General features: G+C 37.5%; 2 protein-coding genes across 4 annotated transcripts; one reads left to right on the top strand and one right to left on the bottom strand.

Annotated features, from left to right (window-relative positions):
• Nucleotides 1–702: 702 nt before the first annotated feature.
• pycard (PYD and CARD domain containing) lies at nucleotides 703–14,278 on the bottom strand. Of its 2 annotated transcripts, XR_004633286.1 has the most exons (5): nucleotides 13,893–14,278; nucleotides 10,008–10,052; nucleotides 9,885–9,929; nucleotides 9,250–9,599; nucleotides 703–882 (listed from the first exon to the last, which is right to left on the bottom strand). XR_004633286.1 is itself a non-coding variant. In XM_034697952.1 (4 exons), the coding sequence occupies exons 1-4, from the start codon at nucleotides 14,143–14,145 to the stop codon at nucleotides 9,337–9,339; spliced, it is 606 nt and encodes a 201-aa protein (XP_034553843.1). In that variant the 5' UTR covers nucleotides 14,146–14,278; the 3' UTR covers nucleotides 8,814–9,336. The 2 variants fall into 2 exon arrangements, 1 of the variants encoding a protein (XP_034553843.1); XM_034697952.1 differs by lacking the exon at nucleotides 703–882 and having other exon boundaries at nucleotides 8,814–9,599.
• LOC117822965 lies at nucleotides 4,021–21,803 on the top strand. Of its 2 annotated transcripts, XM_034697951.1 has the most exons (5): nucleotides 4,021–4,048; nucleotides 17,358–17,526; nucleotides 19,074–19,099; nucleotides 19,217–19,576; nucleotides 21,014–21,803. In XM_034697951.1, exons 1-5 carry the CDS (start codon nucleotides 4,043–4,045, stop codon nucleotides 21,176–21,178), a joined length of 726 nt encoding a protein of 241 aa, XP_034553842.1. In that variant the 5' UTR covers nucleotides 4,021–4,042; the 3' UTR covers nucleotides 21,179–21,803. The 2 variants fall into 2 exon arrangements, with proteins under 2 accessions (XP_034553842.1, XP_034553841.1); XM_034697950.1 differs by lacking the exon at nucleotides 4,021–4,048 and having other exon boundaries at nucleotides 17,122–17,526.
• Nucleotides 21,804–21,847: the final 44 nt, after the last annotated feature.

Raw genomic sequence — 21,847 nt, 5'->3', positions numbered from 1 at the left:
AACAGCCTGCACTCTGAATAATAAAGGGACTGCAGCTTTTCACTTCTTTGTATGGAAGCCTGAAGCAGACATGTGCCCATAGATTGCATTTAGCACTTTATCATCTCATTCTAAGATTATTTCAGTTGTTATCTCAAGATCTTAACATCATATGATCTGGCTCGTCTTATAGCTTCAGTGACTCATTTTAGCTGATTCATGGCCCATTTTACCTGAACACTGATCATCTCAAAAATGTGAGACCTATACAATTATATTTCATCACATCAATTCAACACAAAAATATTAGAAACAGTCCTTATTAACTATAAAAACACAATTCAGTGTCATACATTTCCTTTCTTAGTTTCCTAAGCAATTAACCAAAAAGTAGCTCAATTTAGCTGATGTCACCCTATTTGTCAGCAATCGAAACATTTTCAAGATCTGTGTGCTAACAGAGGTTTAAAACCCCATGTGGATTGTAGAGTTAGTATTTTAGTTGTTGGTCTTCATAGAGGCCACGGCCAGAGACCTGTAAAAAGTCTTGATGTGTAAAATTATCACATTTGCACTTTAAAATAAAACTTTACTTTTAAGACTTCCCAAATGTAAACTGAATTTTACTGAGTAAAATATTACAAAACGAGATTTTAAGAACCTGAGAAATTAAGATTTTTTATTAATTTACATAAAATGAATATGGATTAATAACAGAGTAGCATTTCATTTATTATAATAAAGTTCAAACTTTGGTGGAATCCTAATTCATGTTTTTTTGCATGATTATCAAAATTTGATACATTTGGTTTTATTTTGATTTAAATCAAATCTCATCAAACTATTGCATAAAAAGAAACACTTCTGGATTTAACATTAATGTACGGTGGTAAAAAGTGAAACCCACACAGATACAGAATTAAAATCAATATGAATTCACTTTTTTGAAGATAGATTTTGTTTGGTCTAAAAACTCATTTTTACAGACTTCACATTCACAAGGCAAACTACTTTCACTGATACAACTTACATTTAGCATATATATTTCTGACTCTTGGTTTAGTAGAAAATGACTTTGTGAGTTTTACATCATTAAAGTATTCATATGAAGTGTTAATTCTAGCGCTACTTTTCGGCTACATTTTGTTCATGATGTTAGCTTTATAAACTTGAAAAATTACCATCTCATGTGACTCTAAACTTACTTTGGCTATTATTGTGAAACTCTGTTCGTTTCTGTTTGTCATTGAGGTGAACCGTGAAACTGCAAGTAGGTCAGAACATTAAGTATTCGTGCTGGGCGTATCTGTCTTCATAAATGCAGCCTCGTTAGTACTTCGGGACACCTGAAACCTGTTTTAGATGAAGCTACATTCCTAACTTTGCGTGGTTCCACACCCTAATGTTGAAGACAACCATTATATTTCATACATGTCTGTGCCTGTAACACTGGGCAGTAAACGTTTTAAAGCTCCATATATTTCTAAACTTCAATGAATATCTACTCAACTCAACTTTATTTATATAGCACCTTTCATACATAAAAACATGCAGCCTAAAGTGCTTCACAGAATAACAGAGAGACAGAAAACAACTGCAACAGCAGGAGACAACAGTACTGTATTCAGTCGGTGTGAGTTATCTTGTTTAAGACTGCAAACAGCCTGCACTCTGAATAATAAAGGGACTGCAGCTTTTCACTTCTTTGTATGGAAGCCCGACACAGACACGTACCCATACAATGTATTAAGCACTTAATCATCTCATTCTAAGTTTATTTCAGTTGAAAGAGACCCAAATAGCTTATTGTTAATTTTACTTTGAAGGTATCTTTCTTAAACTAACATTTTTTATTTCCTCTGAAGTTAAAGTAGGCTATAAAGATCAATGTTTTATTTTGAAAAGTTATATACCTGTATGGAAGTATGGAAGACCAAAGCAGCAAAAACAGAATGTGTAACATGACTGAATGACTGATAGTAAGTTACTTTATGTTGATAAAGCACCTGATTGATAGCGGCACAAGGTTTATATTAATTTTGTTTCTTACGCAAATTAATATGAAGTAACATTTTCAAGATCTGTGTACTAACAGAGGTTTAAAACCCCTTGTGGATTATAGAGTTAGTATTTTAGTTGTTGGTCTTCAGAGAGGCCATGCCCAGAGACCTGTAAAAAGTCTTGATGTGTGAAATCATCACATTTGCACTTTAAAATAAAACTCTACTTTCAGCCTACTTGCATCTGGCCACACACAGGTCCTTCAGGAGTGAAGCACTGAAGGTCCAATAGAGAATTCAGATTTAACATGAATTCCAAAAATAAAACTCCACATCATCTTGAAATCTGGACAATCTTTGAAGAAAATGTTCTGGGGAGGAAGCACAAAACTTCATCAATTTAAAAGTAAATACCTTCTTGCCGACAACTCTGCATCATTATACAAGTAAGCATATGGACTCATCTTAACAGTTACAGACACAAGCACGTTAAGATTCGTAGGCCCATTCTAAAATAAAGGAGGTAAAGATGGACACATGATTTCTATCAAAATAACTGCTTTGAATATTGTTTAAAAAGACTCAAGATGTCAGAACCACACAAAGAAATCAGAAGATTTTATTGAAGAAAAATATAGATCTCAAAGTACAAAAGTTTTTTCCTTTTAAGACTTCCCAAATGTAATATGAATTTTATTGAGTAAAATATTACAAGACAACATTTTAAGAACCTGAGAAATTAAGATTTTTATTAATTTACATAAAATAATTTGGATTAATAACAGAGTAGCATTTCATTTATTTTACATTACTTCAAACTTTGATGGAATCCTAATTCATGTTTTTTTTTGCATGATTATCAAAAAATGATGAATTCGGTTTTATTTTGATTTAAATCAAATCTCATCAAACTGTTGCATAAAAAGAAACACTTCTGGATTTAACATTAATGTACTGTGGTAAAAAGTGAAGCGGGAAACCCACACAGATACAGAATTAAAATCAATATGCTTCTTTTGGTAAATTAGTTTCACTGTGTGGTATATTTCTCAAGTTTCTTGAGGATTTGGTAGAAGATATCTTTGCTGGCTTTTCCAGCTCTCAGCCAGCCAGAGTAGAGCTCTCTCATCTTCTTCTGACAGGTAGGCAGTACTCTGATTTCATCATATTTCTCTTGTGCGATGTCATCTTCATTGAGGAGCTGGTCCGGAATGGGTGCAGTGTTGCTCACTTTTGATCAGCTCGATTTTATTTTGATTTTAAGATTTTATTTTAGGTCCGAGGTATACTCGTCTATGAGAAGGGAAACACACTTAATCAATGACTGCTTGTAGTTAGAACAAACATAAAGCACCCTGGAGCGTATACAACCATAGGTTACTGAAAACAGCGAACATAGTCTGAAAACTTAAGCCAACACAGACGTGCATTCTTTGTAAAGTCAACTGAGAACTGAATGTTCCCCCTTTCTTCTAGTCTTTATGATAAGCTAAGCAAAGACTTCTCAAATGTCAAACTTTCAATTTTAACTTTAAACAATCTGCTGCTACTGTTTCTTCTTTGAATTGACCTTACCATCTGGCATTGTGCCACCGGTTGCTCCGACTGAGGGTCTTGCAGCTGAAACAAATATAGGAGTGGATTGGTATAAGGCAAACAGTTTTTACAGAGCAGGAAACAGGAGTCAGGAAACAACTCACCGTCATTGGAGACAGGTGGTGAGGATAGTCCAGCAACTGCTCTCTCTGCAGGAACAAAAGGACACAGAGTTAGATTCTGGTAAAGAAAGAAACTTAAATAGAAATGGGTTTTATTAATCTGTACACAAAACATGTATTATGTGATAGAGTCAAAGCTCCTGCTTCTCTGGTGAACCTGACTGGATCTCATCAAAAGAAAGTTGATCATTTCCTTTTTATAATAGAAATGTATTTGTTGGTTTAAAGACAATTTGAGGAACTTCCATGTTGTGTTGATTCTGGTGACCACTTTGGACGAAAATTCCAAGAGCACCATCACATACTGCTGTAAAGATGTGACTCCTGCCATATTGTGCGTTTGTTATGGAAGTAAGTGAATGGATACAGATCTACCTTTTAATACTCCTTATTTTCCATAAGCATGGGTAAAAACATGGCTGCTTCTACCTTATATGTTAGAACCGGAGTCAGATTTAAAATCTGAATTCACACACAAGTTAGTCCGGCTTATTGAGATATCATCGGCCAAATGTTCGGTGGAAAAGACACCAAATACAGATAACCATATTGGTCTACTTTTCCATACACCTTCGTTCATGACCGAGATTTCACAATGCTAAGAGACAGAACTGACCCAGTCTAAGGTACGGACAAGCTAAGTTGTTATTTCTAAGTCTGTATTGCTTTATGAAGTTTTTATTTTGGTATTTCCGCTAGGCGGCATTGTGAATTTGCAAATCAGCTATATATTACGGATCGCGGAGCAACCTTTAACATTTATATTTATATTTAATATTTATATTTATATTTAACATTTATATTTATATTTAACATTTAGATTTATATTTAGCATTTGGATTTAACAATGATTTTTATTTAATATTATTTTCACAACAAAATTACATGTGAAGAAGATCACAAATATTCCTCTAAATGTGATAAAAAAGTGACTTTTAAAAATTCACTCTACATTTTTAGGAAGTTTTGGAGCTAAATGTGGAGAAATGTTGCTGTTATTTTCGGTGTGCACAACTTTACAAACGGCGCTCCCTAAGTTATTCAGCAGATCTTCATAGCTTCTGTTTGACAGTTGTTTTATACGGCCTGAAGAATATCACCGGCTGAACTGTCCAACATTACAGACAAAAAAAGCCTACTAAAAACTCAGCATCCAGCTCGGCTAATCCTTCTCAGTAGAGTAAATCCATGAGACGCTTTAGGGCAGGGGTGTCAAACTCATTTCAGTTCAGGGGCCACATTCAGCCCAAGTTGATCTCAAGTGGGTCGGACCAGTAAAATCATTACATAATAACTTATAAATAATGACAGCTCCAAATTTTTCCCTTTGTTTTAGCGCAAAAAAAGTACAAAGTACATTCTAAAAATGTTCACATTTAATGAACTATCTTTTTATATAAACAGCTGTTGTATTTTTCGCCATGATGAGCCTCATAGTTGTGACGAATATGATATTTTTTATCACTGACTCCACCTGCAGCACACAGGTTTCCCAGTCACCTGACACAGTAGTGCTAGTGTTAGTAGTGAAGGAGCGCACCTATGACGCACCCACATGTATGGTAAGCACATGTACGATATGAGTCTTATTTCGAAAATAGTGGATCCACCGCTTCTACATAAATGTAAGCTTTAGTGTTGATTGGATCATGAAGTGCTCTAAAAAGTCTATGAAATTCAACAAGATTATGCAAAACTGTAAATATTCTTTTTCCCCCCTCATAGAAAAAATGTCCTGGAGTTCCGTTCAGGTGCACTTCGTCAGCCGTTTGATTGTATGAACCCCCTAGAGGACAAATTTGAAATAGCTGTTACTTTTATTGAAAAATTGAAGTAAATGTCTTATCTGCAATTTTTCAATTTACGAAGTCATCCCGCAAGCCGGATTGGAACCTCTGACGGCCCGGTTTTGGCCCACGGGTCGTATTTTTGACACCCCTGCTTTAGGGTATCCCTGAAGGTTTGGCTCTGATGGTGACGGTGGAGATGCCAGGTGAGGAGGCAGGTATAATAATAAAAAACTCACCTTGTGATGAAGGGGCTTATTTCACATTTTGAGAGTGAGTTAATACTCCAGACACCCACGTACATGTGCAAATTACTAATAAAAGTTGTTTTTTCATGATATCACATGATATTCACAGTATCAATGAGCAAGTGGAAAAAGAGTTTGAAGCTGTAATTATAATGTCAGGTTAGGGTTAGTTTAAGCTTTGGAACAATGTTTTAGTAAGTGTTCAATCTGCTCTGACAGCTTCTGCTTTTATATCCTGTCTGACTCATTTTTACAGACTTCACATTCACAAGGCAATACTCTCACTGATACAACTTACATTTAGGATATTTATTTCAGACTCTTCGTTTTAGTAGAAAATAACTTTGTGGGTTTTACATCATTAACGTATTTATATAACGTGTTGTTAATCGAGCGCTACTTTCAGGCTAAACTTTGTTCATAGTTAGTTTCATAAACTTCAAACATTATTGTCACGTGACACTAAACATACTAAATGGCTATAGATCTCTTATCGTGAATGTTAATTTTGGCTAACACAACATTTCTTTTGCTCTCTCTCACGAACGCACACGCACGCGCGCGCGCGCACACACACACACACACATACATACACATACACACACACACACACACACACACACACACACACACACACACACTATCTTTCCCTATTTTGAAATTGTATAACATTAACGATAACTTCTTACGAACATGTATGTCATTATCTTAGTGTAAGTTGAAAACAGTATTTTTCCAAACTTCGAAACAGCTCTAAACCGGAAGTAGACCTACAAAAGTGAAAGTAATGAGAACAAGTAAAAAGTTCTGTCTTACTGACGTTGTTTGTAAACTAAATTCACTCTCTTCAGTTCAATTATTGTTCGTGTCTGTTTGTCAGTGAGGTGAACCGTGAAGCTCTGCATGTTACGGTCATAACGTTAGTTTCTGTGCTGGCTGTCACAACATTCACCGTATCCTTCCTCCTCATAAAAGCGCCCACGCTAGTACTTTGAACGCCTAAAACTAGTTTTAGATGAAGCTACAGTCCTAACTTTGGGTGGTTGGGAACAAGATTTTTGGAGTGGGTATCGCGCTCGGGCAGGTGCGTTTCTGTGTGGGGTTTGCATGTTCTCCCTGTGCATGCATGGTTTCTCTCCGGGTACTCTGGCTTCATCCCACAGTCCAAAAACATGCTCACAAGGTTGATTGGTCATTCTAAATTGCCCTAGGTGTGAGTGTGTGCTCTCCGTGTTTGCCCTGTGATAGGCTGGCGACCTGTCCAGGGTGTACCCTGCCTGGCGCCCGATCACAGCTGAGATAGACTCCAGCGGCCCCCCACGACCCCAAACGGGATTTAAGCACTCAAGATAATGGAATAATGGAAACACTCAAATTAATTAAAACTCTTTTTGGGTCAAACGCTGCAATAGTCACTATTTATTTTCTGTAAGCAGATCGAACGGGGCTGAGACCTAAAACCTCACCTCACGTCTGAACCCCTTCTTTGTATCAACATTTTTAAGTAGTAAGATCTCCTACTTACCGAGTTTGGCAGCTTCATCAGTGCATTTAATTTTGTTCAACAACTCCACGGCCACCACAGAAGCTCCAGCTTCAGTAAAGACAGACACCAGGACATCTGCAATGTCGAGGAAGTTCTTTCCTTCCACCTGCCCTCGCAGGACTCTCGGCTCCTCTCTGCGATCCAGCAGCTTGCTGCAGAACTTCACAAAGTTCTGTTTTGACAGATCCTCCAGCATGTCAGCCAAAGCTTCCTTGATGGTTTTGGAAGCCATTTCTCAAAGATCTTACCCGCCGTGTGGATGGTCTAATGAGCTTGTTTCCGAGTCAGCCCAGAGAGATGACGCCACGCATACAATGAACCCGTGTGTGTCTCTTCCTCGCGTCTTAGTCCCGCCCACCAGAGATGCGAGGCAATGAAACGAGAGGAGAGAGGAGAGAGGAGAGAGGAGAGAGGAGAGAGGAGAGAGGAGAGAGGAGAGAGGAGAGAGGAGAGAGGAGAGAGGAGAGAGGAGATTTGTATTTAGAGAAATGACACGTCCTCTCCTCCGGAGCGTCACGTGAAGCGATGTTGGTTTGTGATGACGGCTTTAACAGCTGTTTGTGTCTGCACACATGTTCACTATAATAACTCTGATCAATATAAACAGTGACAGAGCTCTGTCTCTGTGTTTACCTGTTGAACACACACCTGTTTAACACACACCTGTTTAACACACACCTGTTTAACACACACCTGCACATGAAGAGAATCTGCTCTCTGTTTATTCTGTCCTGAAGCATCGCAGATCGATTCATCAGTAAAATGCCTCATTATTAAATTATTTATTACTTCAAGGGAAAATAGAAACCATGCAACTCTTTTCAAACCCTATGCTCATTAATGATCAGCCTCGTATGAAACTTTATTAACCTAAGTGTTTTTACTAACAGACAAACTTTACTGTCAGACTTCTCTTCATGAAGAAAACAAGAACAAATGGGGAAACTAACAGGAGAAATAACTGATCATTAATATATATTCTATTTGATATTAGACTCTATTAATCTATTTCATTAGACAGTGAATCTGACATAAACCATCCTCTGTTATATTGAATTAATGATTTTATGTTCAGTATTTTGTGTTTAAAACTCACATCAAACACTTTTCAATCTCAGCTCATCACACACAAGCGCTGTTTTGAGGCTAATCGTGGGTGGCAGCCATTTTGCTGCTGTAGAGCCAGTGTGATGTAAAGAGGAGGGCTTTGAGCCTCCTAGCCAACAGCAACAGGGTTCCCGCCTGTCAATCAAGTCCACTGTGCCTCTCATTGGAAGACTCGTAATCTCAATATCTTCGAAATTGCCGTTATAGAAGAACCCCCCCCATCAAAAAGTTTGGATATAACATGCTACATAGCTAAATCAGGGTTGACAACTTTGAGTGTCTGGCTAGAGTGAGATTTTTATGACATGGACCTATAATCACATGCACTGTGCATCTGATCACATTTAGGACTTAACAAAAGAATAATCAGTACTTAAGGGGCAGGGGCGAAGAAAATACAAAGCACCTCCTTTCAAACCCCTGATACTCAAAGATTACGGTCTACTTTAATTAAGAACTTTGAATATGTTTAACAAGACTCAAGATGTCAGAACCACACAACGAATTCAGAGGAATTTATTGAAGAAAAATACAAATCTCAAAGGAAAAAGGTTGTTTAAAGACTTCCCAAATGTTAACTGATTCTTACAGAGTAAAACAGTATAAGACGAGATTTTAAAAACCTGAGAAATGAAGATGTTGTCTTGAATTTACATGAATAATTTGGATTAATAACAGAGTAGCATTTCATTTATTATAATAAAGTTCAAACTTTGGTGGAATCCTCATTCGTGTTTTTTTGCATGATAATCAAAATTTGATAAATTGGGTTTTATTTTGATTTAAATCAAATCTCATTAAATTATTGCATAAAAAGAAACACTTCTGGATTTAACATTAATGTACGGTGGTAAAAAGTGAAACCCACACAGATACAGAATTAAAATCAATATGAATTCACTTTTTTCAAGAAGGATTTTGTTTGGTCTAAAAAGGATTTCATCTCTAAATCTAGCTGTTGTTCTCCAGGTCCCTTATGAGATATGCCTCATGTTTCTTGAGGATCTGGTAGAAGACATCTTTGCTCTCTTTTCCAGCTCTCAGGCAGCCAGAGTAGAGCTCTCTCATCTTCCCTTGACAGGTGGGCAGAGCTCTGATATCAGCATATTTCTCATGTGTGATGACACCTTGTTCGAGGAGCTCATCCAGAATGGGTGCAGTGTTGCTCACTCTGTCGATCAGCTCGAGTTTATGTTTGTCCACGAAATGCTTGTCTAAGAGAAGAGAAAAATACTTAATCAATGACTGCTTGTATAGGTTGTATTAACATAAAGCAACTTGGAGCAGATACAACCATAGGTTACTGAAAACAGCAGGCATAGTCTGAAAACTTAAGCCAACACAGACGTGCATTCTTTGTAAAGGCAACTGAGAACTGGATATTCCCCCTTTCTTCTAGTCTTTATGATAAGCTAAGCAAAGCTTTCTCAAATATCAAACTTTCAATTTTAACTTTAAACAATCTGATGCTACTGTTTCCTCCATTGAATTGACCTTACCCTCTGCCATGGTACCACCAGTTGCTCCGGCTGAGGGTTGTGTAGCTGAAACAAATAGGAGTGGATTGGTATTGGGCAAACAGTTTTTACAGAGCAGGAAACAGGAGTCAGGAAACAACTCACCGTCACTGGGTCTAGGTGGTGAGGATAGTCCAGCGATTACTTTCTCTGCAGGAACAAAAGGACACAGAGTTAGATTCTGGTAAAGAAAGAAACTTAACTCAAATAGAAATGGGGTTTAGTTTCTTTCTGTGAACAAAACATGTAATTTGTGATATTAAGTGCAGTTTTTTTTTTTGCTTGCACATGTGATACTTGTTTTTGGAGGGGGGGCAGTGAAAGCACCCTCCTCGGATTAGACGCCCCCAATAATACCTGGCCCTCCAGATGATTATGATCCATTTGATTAAAAACTGAGTTGAAAAAATGTATATTTGATATCACAAAAACAACAATTCCACACAAATTTCAGAACATTTATTAAAGTAGCATCTGCTTCACTTCAGATGCACACTGACTTAAACTTTATTGGCTCATGCGCGCTCTGAGAAAAAGGAGGAAAAAATAAAACTCGCTTTCTGTGACACTGCAACTGACAAAATGCAAAATGTCTTTCATTGAATTACAAAATAACAAGCTTGGCTCAAAGATCAAATAAATAAAATGAAATCAAACAAAAGCAGCAAGTTCTGCTTGACTTTGGACACGCACAGGCTTGCGGTGGGAAATTGGGACATATGCAGCTGCGCACCTGAAATTGAAACCTTGATGGCATTCATTGAAGAAAAGCTCGACTCACAAGCATAGAGGGAAACATCGTGAGCACATAAAAGGCGAGTCTCTTAATCCACCTGTACTCCTCGGAGCATGCGATCCAAAAATCCTCCACAGATTGCGCACTGAGCGCATCGCTGATCAGGGAGCTTGTTTGAAAATCAATAAGCTCCAGCTGAAATGTGTATTATTAAAATGGCAATTATTTAACCATTAAGTCTTAAAAGACAGTGCGTGATTAAGTGATCAAAGACAGCAGCTTTATTACTGTCTGTTTAATCAGGCTGACAGAGTGGAGCCAAAACAGTAATAACAGCCTGTAGCAAATTCATTGGTTTTAAATAATTAACTTTCTATAGATGAGAAAAAAGTTAAAGAGTATGTATTTTGGAAAGCCCTAAATATAAATACAATAGTTTTACATGACTTAGACTTTATTTTATTTTACATTTTGAAATTTTTTTTTTAATGATGTGATGTTGATAAATTAACATGACACCTCTTCTGTCACATGCTGCCCAGATTTTTATGCTGCATTTAGCTGGTTTGGAAGGCGCATATTACCTAAAATAGACTTTAAAAAGGGTCCATTTGACCCGCAACATAAAAGGAGGGTTTAAGACTGCAAACAGCCTGCACTCTGAATAATAAAGGGACTGCAGCTCTTCACTTCTAAGTATGGAAGCCCGAAGCAGACACGTACCCATAGATTGCATTTAGCACTTTATCATCTCATTCTAAGATTATTTCAGTTGTAATCTCAAGATCCTAACATCATATGATCTGACTCGTCTCCCCAGTGTTGTAAAAGCCCAAATTGAACTAAGAAAAAAAGGTACAGTGTACACAATGTAAAGGATCTGATTTTTCATGCATCACAGCAGTTAAAACAAAAGAGTAAATTAAATCTATGGATGCATTCCCACTGAGGGCTTCCATTAGTCTCACAGCTAGAGATGAGAAAAAAGTTCAAGAGACAGACCTGAAAAAGTACTGCCTGATGAAGATGTAATTTTGGCCCCACCAATGAGTTGGTTAGAAAAAAATTTGGCCCCCAGGCCAAACTTAGTTGCCGACCCCTGCAGCATGTTGCACCAGCTGTGTGTAAGTTGTGTCCTAAGTTAGAGTGTAAAGTCCTCACTAAACCACACGTTGAAACTAGTTAGTTTGTAACTTAAGTTGTGTCGTTGTTTGGTTTCACCACAGAGACGTCAGGTTCATCTTAACTAGTAGACCGTAACGTCCAAACTGACCAAAACATTGTCGCAGATATGACGTTGACACTTCCAGCAGCCAATCAGAGGAAAGCACAAATTTTGATGCATTGTTATCTTTCGTGCCTAATGTACTGGGAACTGACCAACAGCTGAAACTTACTTACGTTACTGTCGCAGAACAGCAACAAAAGGTATGTCAATCTTCATAAAGTGTCATAGTAAGGTGATAACTATAGCCTAAATCCTTAATCTACGGTGTGTGTATAATAACAGTGACATTGAGTGGTAAAATTATCAACTACAACAGTGATTTTCAACCACTGTGCCGTGGCACACTGTCACTGCCGTGACAGATCGTCAGGTGTGCCGTGGGACATTATCAAATTTCACTTAATTAGTCCAAAAAAGTATTATTCATATACTGAAAATAATTTGCCATGTAGTGTGTCTGTGCCTGCAGTGTAGTGACTGGCTGAGTAATTAAATACTTGTCCATGTACTGACCTGCGCTACCCACCCACTGGGTGGCAATAAAGCACACTAATGACCTTGTTAATTTAAGACAATAGAATTAATGATGCGTAAGAGAGATGTATGTGACAAGATGTAGGCGTACAACAGCGATGGATAAATATTCAAAAAGGAAAAATGAAAACTCCAAACTGGGCCCTGGACAAAATTCTAACCCGAACGAAGAGCGTAATATGGGCGGTTAAAAAGGCAACTTATATGAGAAAAACTACAACAGTGTCTGCAAGAGCTCTCACAGCGAGCTATTTAGGAGCTGAACTCGTAGCCAAATCAAAAAAGCCACACACTGTGGCAGAGACATTAATACTACTTGGAAAAGCCATTATAAATGAGATGCTTCGCCCTGACGCATTTAAAAAAGTAGCCAAAGTCCCTCTCTCAGATAAATAGATTCATATATATTGAGAGACTAAATGTGTCATTTCGTAAAACCTTTGGTTGGTGGTGTGACTCCGGATTTTTTTAATGTATGAAATGTGCCTTGGCTCAAAAAAGGTTGAAAAACACTGAACTACAACATATGTTAATATTCTAGAGTTCAAATCTTGGTCTAGGATGTAATCTCTTGCGGATAACACGTTGCTGAAGTAATCTAGCTGTGAGAATAATAATAATAATAATAATAATAATAATAATAATAATAATAATAATAATAATAATAATTTTATTTGTAGAGCACCTTTCAAAACCACAAAGTGCTTTACATGGGCAGCAAAATAAAACAGACAGATCATAAAAACACACAAGTCAAGATAAAGAAATAAAACATATTTTAAAAGACATAAAATTCCCCTAAAAGAACTATAAAGGAATAAAATTATTTCAAAATATATTTCTTAAGACGGTTAAAATAAAATAAAGTCAAATAAAATTCAGATAAAATCCGGGAAGGCTCTGTGATAAAAGTATGTTTCAAGAACGGATTTAAAAGAGCTCACTGACTCAGCAGACCTGATCTCCTGAGGACCCTCTGTATCTCCTCATCCTCCAATTCATCCCAACTTTAGATTACACCATTACACCTACTAGGAGCCAAGTGTAAGAATTAAGTTGTAACTTAGGCTGACGTTGAAACTATCTCAGCTAGTGCAACGTCCAAAACGTTAGTAGAGAGTAAACTCCATCCTAAATGAGAAATTACTTTCAAACTAGGCCACGTTTGAGCTTAGACACCCAGCTGGTGCAACAGGCTGCAGGACTACAGGAAGCAGAATGATTCATCTGTGTTAGAGACGATCTTTGAACACTGCGAAAGTGAAAGTAAAATCAGCAGCGGGCTCGTTCAAAAGAGTTTACCCGTGATTTTAACTTCATATGTATAAACACTCAAATTAATTAACACGCTTTATGGGGTCAAACGCTGTAATAGTCATTATTTATTCTCTGCAAGCAGCACGAAAAAGGATTCATATTCTGAGACCCAAAACCTCACCCCACGTCTGAGCTCCTGCATCAAAACTTTGAAGTAGTAAGATCTCCTACTAACCGAGTTCCACAGCTTCTTCCACGCAGGTAATGCCTTTCAGCAACTCCACGGCCACCACATGAGCTCTGTCCTCAGTGAAGACAGACACCAGGACATTTGCAATGTCGAGGAAGTTTTTTCCCTCCACTTGCCTGCGTCGGACTCTCGGCTCCTCCCTACGATCCAGCAGCTGGCTGCAGAACTTCTCAAAGTTCTGTTCTGACAGATCCTCCAGCATTATTCCCAAAGCACCTTTGATGGTTTTGGGAGCCATTTCTCAAAAAAATCTCACCCGCCGTGAGGATGGTCAAATCAAATGTGTTTTTTTTCCGGATCAGCCCAGAGACGGAGCCACGAATACAATCTACACTCCTTTTTTATCTAGTAGACAAACCCCAGGCGCAGTGTGTGTGTGTGTGTGTGTGTGTGTGTGTGGGGGGGGGGGGGGGGGGGGGGGGGACTACAATGTGGTGCCTTCAGGTGCTGTAGAAAATTTCACAATCAGCCCTGTAGGAGTAATTTATGGCCCTGAGGGCCAAAAAATATAACTTAAAAAAAAAAAAATTTTTTTACAAAAGATGAAACACTTTTACAAAGTTGGAGACAAATTTACATTTTGGAAAAAATTCTTACATTTAAGAAAACAAAATTACATCAGCAAAACACTTTTAATAAGGCTAAAACAAATTTACATTTAAGAAAACAAATGTACAAAAGCTGAAACACTTACCATTTCTGAAACAAATTAACATTTCATTTTTACAAAAAGGGAATGTACCAAATACCGGATGTGATCCAGAAGTGATCGAGTAATAATAATAATATAATAATACATTTTATTTAGAAGCGCCTTTCTAAACACTGGCTACGTTTACATGAGACTTTTAATTCCTCTTTAATTCAGAATTAAGATTAAATCCTCTTTAAAAAGATTTAAAATGACCATGTAAACACCTAATTCCGAATGAAAATGACCATTCTGAATTAAACTTAAATCCGAAGTAAGTGTCTGGTTTATTCTGATTTTAAATCAGAATTGAATAATTCCTCGATCATGTATACGTTCATTCCGCTTTAAATTAATTCCGGTCGTTCTGCCCATGCTCGTTCCCTTGTCCTCTTGCGATGACGCACATATTCCGCGCTGGCGGGCACATATTCCAGGTTGAGGTAGAGCAGCTGTTGCACTAACCGGCTTTGATTCGCCAAAGTACGGTCTTCTGCCTCCCTTCTCCGGTCCTCTATCTCTCTTCTCCTCCTCAGCTGACGAAAGTGAAGCAGTATGTTTGTGTCGAGCTGCTTATTCAAAACCATAATCAAAATCAAAGCAAAAGTTGTACTTATTGTGTGGTCTTCCATGTTGTAATTGAAAATAAAAGAAGCAGGAACTGGAGTCTGTTTTCTTCCGGTAGACGTAAATACGTGACGCCCACCCCTGTCCAATCAGAACCCTTCCCAACCCCCAGACCTTAAGCAGAATTAAATAAAGACGATTAAACATGTTTTCATGTAAACCTCAATTTGGAATGACTATTTCCATGTGAACACGAAGGAGAATACTTTAATTCTGAATTATTTAATTCTGAATAATTAATTCTGAATTAAAAAACATCATGTAACCGTGGCCAATAACCTTAAATGTGTACTGGAGGATTTTGAATGATGCGGGCTGCAGAGTTTTGGACCAGCTGAAGTTTATGGAGGGGGGTCATTTAGTTTGTTTTGATGGAGAGAAACCAAATGGAGATGGACATGGTTTACATATTAGGACATCCTCAGGTCTCAGAGCGAGTTGTCAGACCTCAGATGAAAAAGCATCACGTCTCCAGAAAAGCTCCATCACATCTCCACAAAACCTTCATCATGTGTCAGAATTCAGATGAAACGGCCTCAGACCACAGAGCCTCAGGCTAAACGGAGTCAGGCTAAAAGGAGTCAGACTCAAAGATAAAAGTGTTCCATTGTTTCTAAAATTGTCTCCAATTTTGTAAAGTGTTTCATCTTTTGTAAATTTGTTTTCTTAAATGTAAATTTGTTTGGCCTTGGTAAAAGTGTTTGCTGATGTAATTTTGTTTTATAAAATGTAAAAATGTTTTCCAAAATGTAAATTTGTCTCCAACTTTGTAAAAGTGTTTCATCTTTTGTAAATTTGTTTTGTCCTTCAGGGCCACCATAGTATGAAGCAGTGATACCTGGAATCAAATCATCTATGGGCTGGGAAACTTTGAATCATTAAGGCATCCAATCTTCTACTATAGGCAGTCTGAACCATTTATTGATCCAGCCAATGATTTAAGTGATAAAAGAAACAAGCTCCATAAGTAGGCCGAGTCAGTTTTATCCTCAACCTTTCAAAGAGGGTTCTGCTTCAATAGATTCAACATTTAAAGACTAGCCTACACACCGTTGCCCTTAAGTGAAAATGTTAAATTATTGCCTATGAGACACAAAGTTTATCAATAGGTTGGCATGCTAGATAGCTAACTGTTGCTAGATAGCTACTGTTGTGTCACGAGTCTTTAAAATATTGAATTCTAGAAATGAAAACGCTTGTGTGCTGACCGAGTGGATTCAGAACAGTATCCCTCACTTTGTCATGTCCTACTTCCCCCTTGAGTTGAAAGCGCAATACTTCAACAAGGGACATACATTTAGTGTTATCTGTGAAATGTATTTTTGTTCTGTGCAATTTATTTTTATGTGAGATTTATTTTTGTTCTATGCAATTTATTGGTGTTCTGCGAAATTTAATTTTATGTGAAATGTATTTTTATGTGAAATTTAATTTTATGTGAAAAGCATTTTTATGTGAAATTTATTTTTGTTATGTGCAATTTTTTTTTTTTTTGTGAAATTCATTTTTTGTTCTTTGCAACTGATTGGTGTTCTGTGAAATGTATTTTTGTTCTGTGCAATTTATTTTTGTTCTGTGAAATGTATTTTTGTTCTGTGAAATTTATTTTTATGTGAGATTTATTTTTGTTCTGTGAAATGTATTTTTATGTGAAATGTATTTTTATGTGAAATGTATTTTTATGTGAAATGTATTTTTATGTGAAATGTATTTTTGTTATGTGCAATTTTTGTTATGTGAAATTGATTTTTGTTGTGTGCAATTTTTTTAATGTGAAACTTATTTTTGTTCTGTCCAATTTTTTTTTTGTTCTGAATATATTTTGCGCTTTTAAAATATGTATTACTATTGGCCTTCAGGGCCACCGTACTCATATGACGTCATTTGACGGAGTGTCCTGATTGGTTGTTCAGAGGTCACTTGTGTTCACTACCTGGCGCCAATTTGAATGTTTTTTGCTTATGTCTATGGTTGTTTGCACCAGAGTGAGTCCCACTGCTGAACTGTCGGATTGTTGCTGTGAAGGAAAGTAAAAAAGGGATTGAAAAATGTCCTCCTCGACGATCAAACGGGATATAGTGAGGATGCTGAATGATCTGAGTAAGGAGGATTTTCTTACATTTTGTAACCAGCTGAGAGATCGCAGAGAAGATCCGCGGGTCAGCCTCAGCGCTGTGGAGGGCAAGAGACGATGGGATATCGCAGACGTCATGGTTTCAACCTTCACGGAACCAAAAGCTCTTCAGGTAGCTCTCCAAATACTGAGACAGATGGACCGGAACGAGGAGGCGAAGACACTGGGTGAGTAAACAATGATGCTGTACCTAACCGGCTCTTCATACTGTAACCACAACCAGAGCCGTGGGAAGTGGCTTTAAGTTGGGGCCGCTGTAGTAAGAGGTGCAATTTTTTTTTCTTTTTGCATTTAGGTAACTTATGTATGGAATCCCGTTTCCGCCAGTTTAAAAAAAATTGAAAATTAAAAAGAAAAAAATATTTTTTTAGGAAAAGTTAAAAAAAAGAAAAAAAAAGTTAAGTTATAATAATGAGATACTAACTCATAATAATGAGATACTAACTCATAATAAGGAAATACTTACACATAGTAATGAGATACTAACTCATAATAATGAGATACTAAGTCATAATAATGAGATACTAACTCATAATAATGAGATATTAACTCATAATAATGAGATAGGTCTAAATGGGCTTCAGTGTGTGTTGCGCTGCAGCTACAGTTTGAAGGGGATGAGACAAAGCTTGTACATTAGATAAAACAATATTGTTTTTCCTTTTATCTTCAATTTTCTTTAATACTCACGACAGGTAGCAGTGAGCAGCTGAGGTATTCAACAGGGCAGCAAACCACTATAACGTTAGAGAATATATATTACAAGTTGTTCATAATTAGCCTGCCCTTATTCAGAACCCTGTTTAATATTGATAAGCAGAGCTTAGACCTGTGTGGATTTTACAACGGCTAGTGACACAATGAGATGACAACTTTACGACTACATGTAATAGCCTAATAATAGTTCATCATGTACAAGTTCAATACCTATGAAAGAACTGCATACGCCATCTTTCTTCAAAACATTTTGCTATGTAAAACTCAGATTATTCAGTATTATTGCTGATAACAACAATCTAGTAGAAATAGCAGGAAAATATTTCTTGTTGTTTTGTGAATAAGTGGATTAGTGGTAGGTTGGACCACCTGCAAGTAACTCTCCATTTAATAAAATAATTACTTGATATTTTCAAATTCTTTAGGGATTGAGCCCCTCTAAAGATCTGATCCTAAAATTGTCCCTGATTTTAAGTAATGGTAGAAGTGTATGAAATGACAATGTGAAAAGTGTGTGCTGCCCATCTGAAACAACAGAACCTGCAACTATTCTTCCTTCTTGTCCTCCCTCCTGTATATTTTATTCTTCTTGTCTCTACTTTTTTACACATTATTATCTTTTGATGCTTTGGCATCATCTCTCCTTAATTGCAAGTACAAAAACATATCCTTTAGTTCTCTCTTAGCTCCAACATGGAGTTTCACTTCTTTTTTAGGGTTCATCAGAAATGATATCTAAGATTAGCTCTCTGGATAAGAATAAGAGATTGAGACTACAGCGAGGTTGAATAATCTCTTTTTGTTCACAAAAGACACATGATTGCTTTTAAACACTGGTAGTTATTTTTCAAACTTTGATTGGTCAAACGTCCAGAAAAGCCAAAACAGCAGCTCAGAGGTCTTGATATTGATGGGTCTTTGTCCCACTAAAAAGCCATGTGTTGAGATCAACTGTCTGAAGGAAGCTTTTCATCACCTCTCTTTTCTTTCTCTCTAGAGTCAAAGACCAAAGTCTGTGTGGACGTAAGTTCAATCTCACTCTATGAAATGAAAATATTCTCTGATACATGAGGCTGGTTGTACTAAAAGGTACTCACGTCACATGTTTGTATGTGTTTTCACTCTGTTCATCTACCACAGAAAGGTGACCCCACCCTCCGAAGGACGTCGAAGGGAGAGCTGGAGCTGAAGCCCTCAGAGGAGGCTCTGAAACATGCGCCATGTCGTCCCTTACAGGCTGCTCAGAAGGGAGTTCCTTTGGTGAAGAAGAAGCCAGAGGAGGTGATGGCTGAGGCGAAAGCTTGTGTTCTCTCAGAGGGTGGGGACCCCTGTAATGAGTGGCTTCTTCTGAGCAAAGTTGCGCTTCAGTTTGGCCAGTATAAAGGTCAAACCTTTAAATGGCTGCTGGAGAACGATGTAAGCTACACTGTCTATTTGGTCGCTGGCCTCCAGAAGGAGAAAAGGTCATCTTCCCCACAGGACCCACTGACGGCCAACAAGGTACTGCAAAGAAACATAAGAGACTGTCCACACACTGAAATCTGTGAGCTCCTAGTGTCATTAATGCAAGATTTGCAGTTCACAAGGTGTCTTCATCAAAGCCTAAATATTTCATCCATCCTCAGATGTCCTCCCTCTCTACAGGAAGCTACAGTCAGTATATATTATACCAATTAGTGCAAGTCTCTCAGAAAAAAATATGCCCAACCTGCTCTATCAATGCATAGTATACAGACTACATACATCTTTACAATTTGGTGGGTGTTGTGCAAGTGCACACAGAAAAAGGAACCAGGTAGTCTTTTTCAGTAGAGCCTCCTATACTTCAGTCTCTGGCCCTTAATCCCTGACATTTACTAAACTACATGAATTACTGTACGACTGTACTAATTCTACTATAGCATTATAGACAGGTATTAAGTGTAAAAGCCTAGAAAATCTACAACTATGAAAACTTAGAAACACACATCTAACTTTAAAACCTGTCTGCTGAATTTTGGCCACTAGACCCACAAGCCATGCAGAATGCCTGTCGGGTGCCGCAAACCTGACTTCTGCTACAATAAACACAGCACTCACTTACTGTCAGTTAATTCGATGCCTCTCGGATCCTCCAGGAAAGGGAGCAGTCGTTCTCTGCCTCCAGAGTGAACAACGTTCAAGTTCCTGTTCAGTTCACCAAAATATGAACGCGGTCATTCTGCGCGTTCACGCAAAACATGGAATGTGGTTCTCCTTTAGTATGATCTTTGTCATTTAAAGACATTGATCTTTGAAAAAACATAAGCACAACCGTCCAAAAAGTTCCCCAAATGTTGTACCAGTCACAAGATAAAAAGGCTGGATTTTCCCCCCAGAATCTCTGCAAGAAGTCAGAGTGAGCCCATGTGGGCACGCAGCAAGGAATAGTAAGCGAAATACTTTGCAATAGAGTGAGCAGGATCTGTAACGTTTGATGTGTTCACACATGCACTTCACCCCAAACATTTCAACACATTTTCAGGTGTTGATTGCACATGTGAATACAGCTTGTGTATATTTTCTACACAATGAAATGTCATTTTTAACTTCATTTCTTCTGATATTCTGTTGTAGATGATTCTATCTGATTTTTTTGTCTGACAAATATTTTGTTGGATTGGAGTTTGCAGATTTCCGTGCGTGGACAGCCTTCCTTCTCAATTTATAGGTTATTGTCCTGCACATTGTACCGAACTAGGGCTGTATGTGAACACTTTCCACCTTTTTATGCTTTCAGTAGTTTGATATGTGGGAACAGTTGGACTGCATTATACTGCTCAAAGTGTGTAGAAAACTTGACTCCATCCATTTTTTGCTAAAGGAAAACTAGCCAAGATGTTTTTGTCTAGAAACCTGTCAACCACAAATGAGGAATGAAAAATCGTTCTAAAAATATACATTTCTTTCTATTTAAAGGATTGCTTGGTCAAATATGCAAAGGCTTACCCTGAGGTTATGAAAAAAGTCAGACTCCGAAGTGTGTACAAAAGAGCCAAGTCAAGCTACAGCCCAGGACAACCACCACGCAGAAGACAGCGAAGAAACCAGGGATACAGGAGGAAGAAAAAGTTTTATGGATAAGAAATTAAGTTTTGAGACAAAATAAGTTTTAAAAACACGAACATTATGTTGTTGTTTTGTTTTTTTGTTCCCTTTTTTCAGCTTACAGAGGGGATGACAACAAAAATCCCTTAATCTAAGAAAAAGTTTGTCACTGATAAATTCCACTGAATTTAAGGAAGAAGGTTTATATTTTAAAATTTTTAAAAAAGCACATTAAATGGTAGACAACACACCAACAGTAACACAATAGTTATATTTATTCTGATCAAGTCATCTGATTGGACAAGACTCATTCTGTTAGAGCTGATATTGAGTCCAACAGCACTGACTTTTCAATACAACAAAATCTCAATTCAGAGGATACATGCTTCAAAGGATCCCGTCTATTAAGGATACATGCTTTATAACCATGTGGACCACTAAGGTCTACCTTAAAGGACACAGTCTGGCCTCTGGAGGATTCCCTGTATATGTCTCTAGCTGTTCCCACCTTACTGTTTTTTTTATTAATTATTCCACGGTTAATAAAGTCTATGATTTTATTTTATCAATCCAACTCTGCTTCCCTCTGTAAAGCGCTCTAAATTGCTCCAGTGTTTAAATTGTGCTGCAAAAATAAACATGCCTTGCCTTTCTCACAACACTCTGAAGTTCTCTGTTTTATTGAAGACAGCGAGCAACCGAGAA

Source organism: Notolabrus celidotus, chromosome 12 (assembly GCF_009762535.1).
Source record: "Notolabrus celidotus isolate fNotCel1 chromosome 12, fNotCel1.pri, whole genome shotgun sequence".
Lineage (NCBI taxonomy): Eukaryota > Metazoa > Chordata > Actinopteri > Labriformes > Labridae > Notolabrus > Notolabrus celidotus.
The sequence above is the reverse complement of the archived record's forward strand: the minus strand, read 5'-3'. Positions and strand labels throughout refer to the sequence as shown.

Bases quoted from the DNA above. Each gene is read 5' to 3' on its own strand.
- pycard (XM_034697952.1), bottom strand. From the start codon at position 14,145: ATGGCTCCCAAAACCATCAAAGGTGCTTTGGGAATAATGCTGGAGGAT. The intron at 9,930-10,007 runs GTGAGTTGTTTC...TATTTGTTTCAG, and splicing joins ACCACCTAGACCCAGTGACG to CTACACAACCCTCAGCCGGA. The intron at 9,600-9,884 runs GTAAGGTCAATT...CTCTTCTCTTAG, and splicing joins TGGTGGTACCATGGCAGAGG to ACAAGCATTTCGTGGACAAA.
- LOC117822965 (XM_034697950.1), top strand. From the start codon at position 17,274: ATGTCCTCCTCGACGATCAAACGGGATATAGTGAGGATGCTGAATGAT. The intron at 19,100-19,216 runs GTAAGTTCAATC...CATCTACCACAG, and splicing joins AGACCAAAGTCTGTGTGGAC to AAAGGTGACCCCACCCTCCG. The intron at 19,577-21,013 runs GTACTGCAAAGA...TTCTATTTAAAG, and splicing joins ACCCACTGACGGCCAACAAG to GATTGCTTGGTCAAATATGC.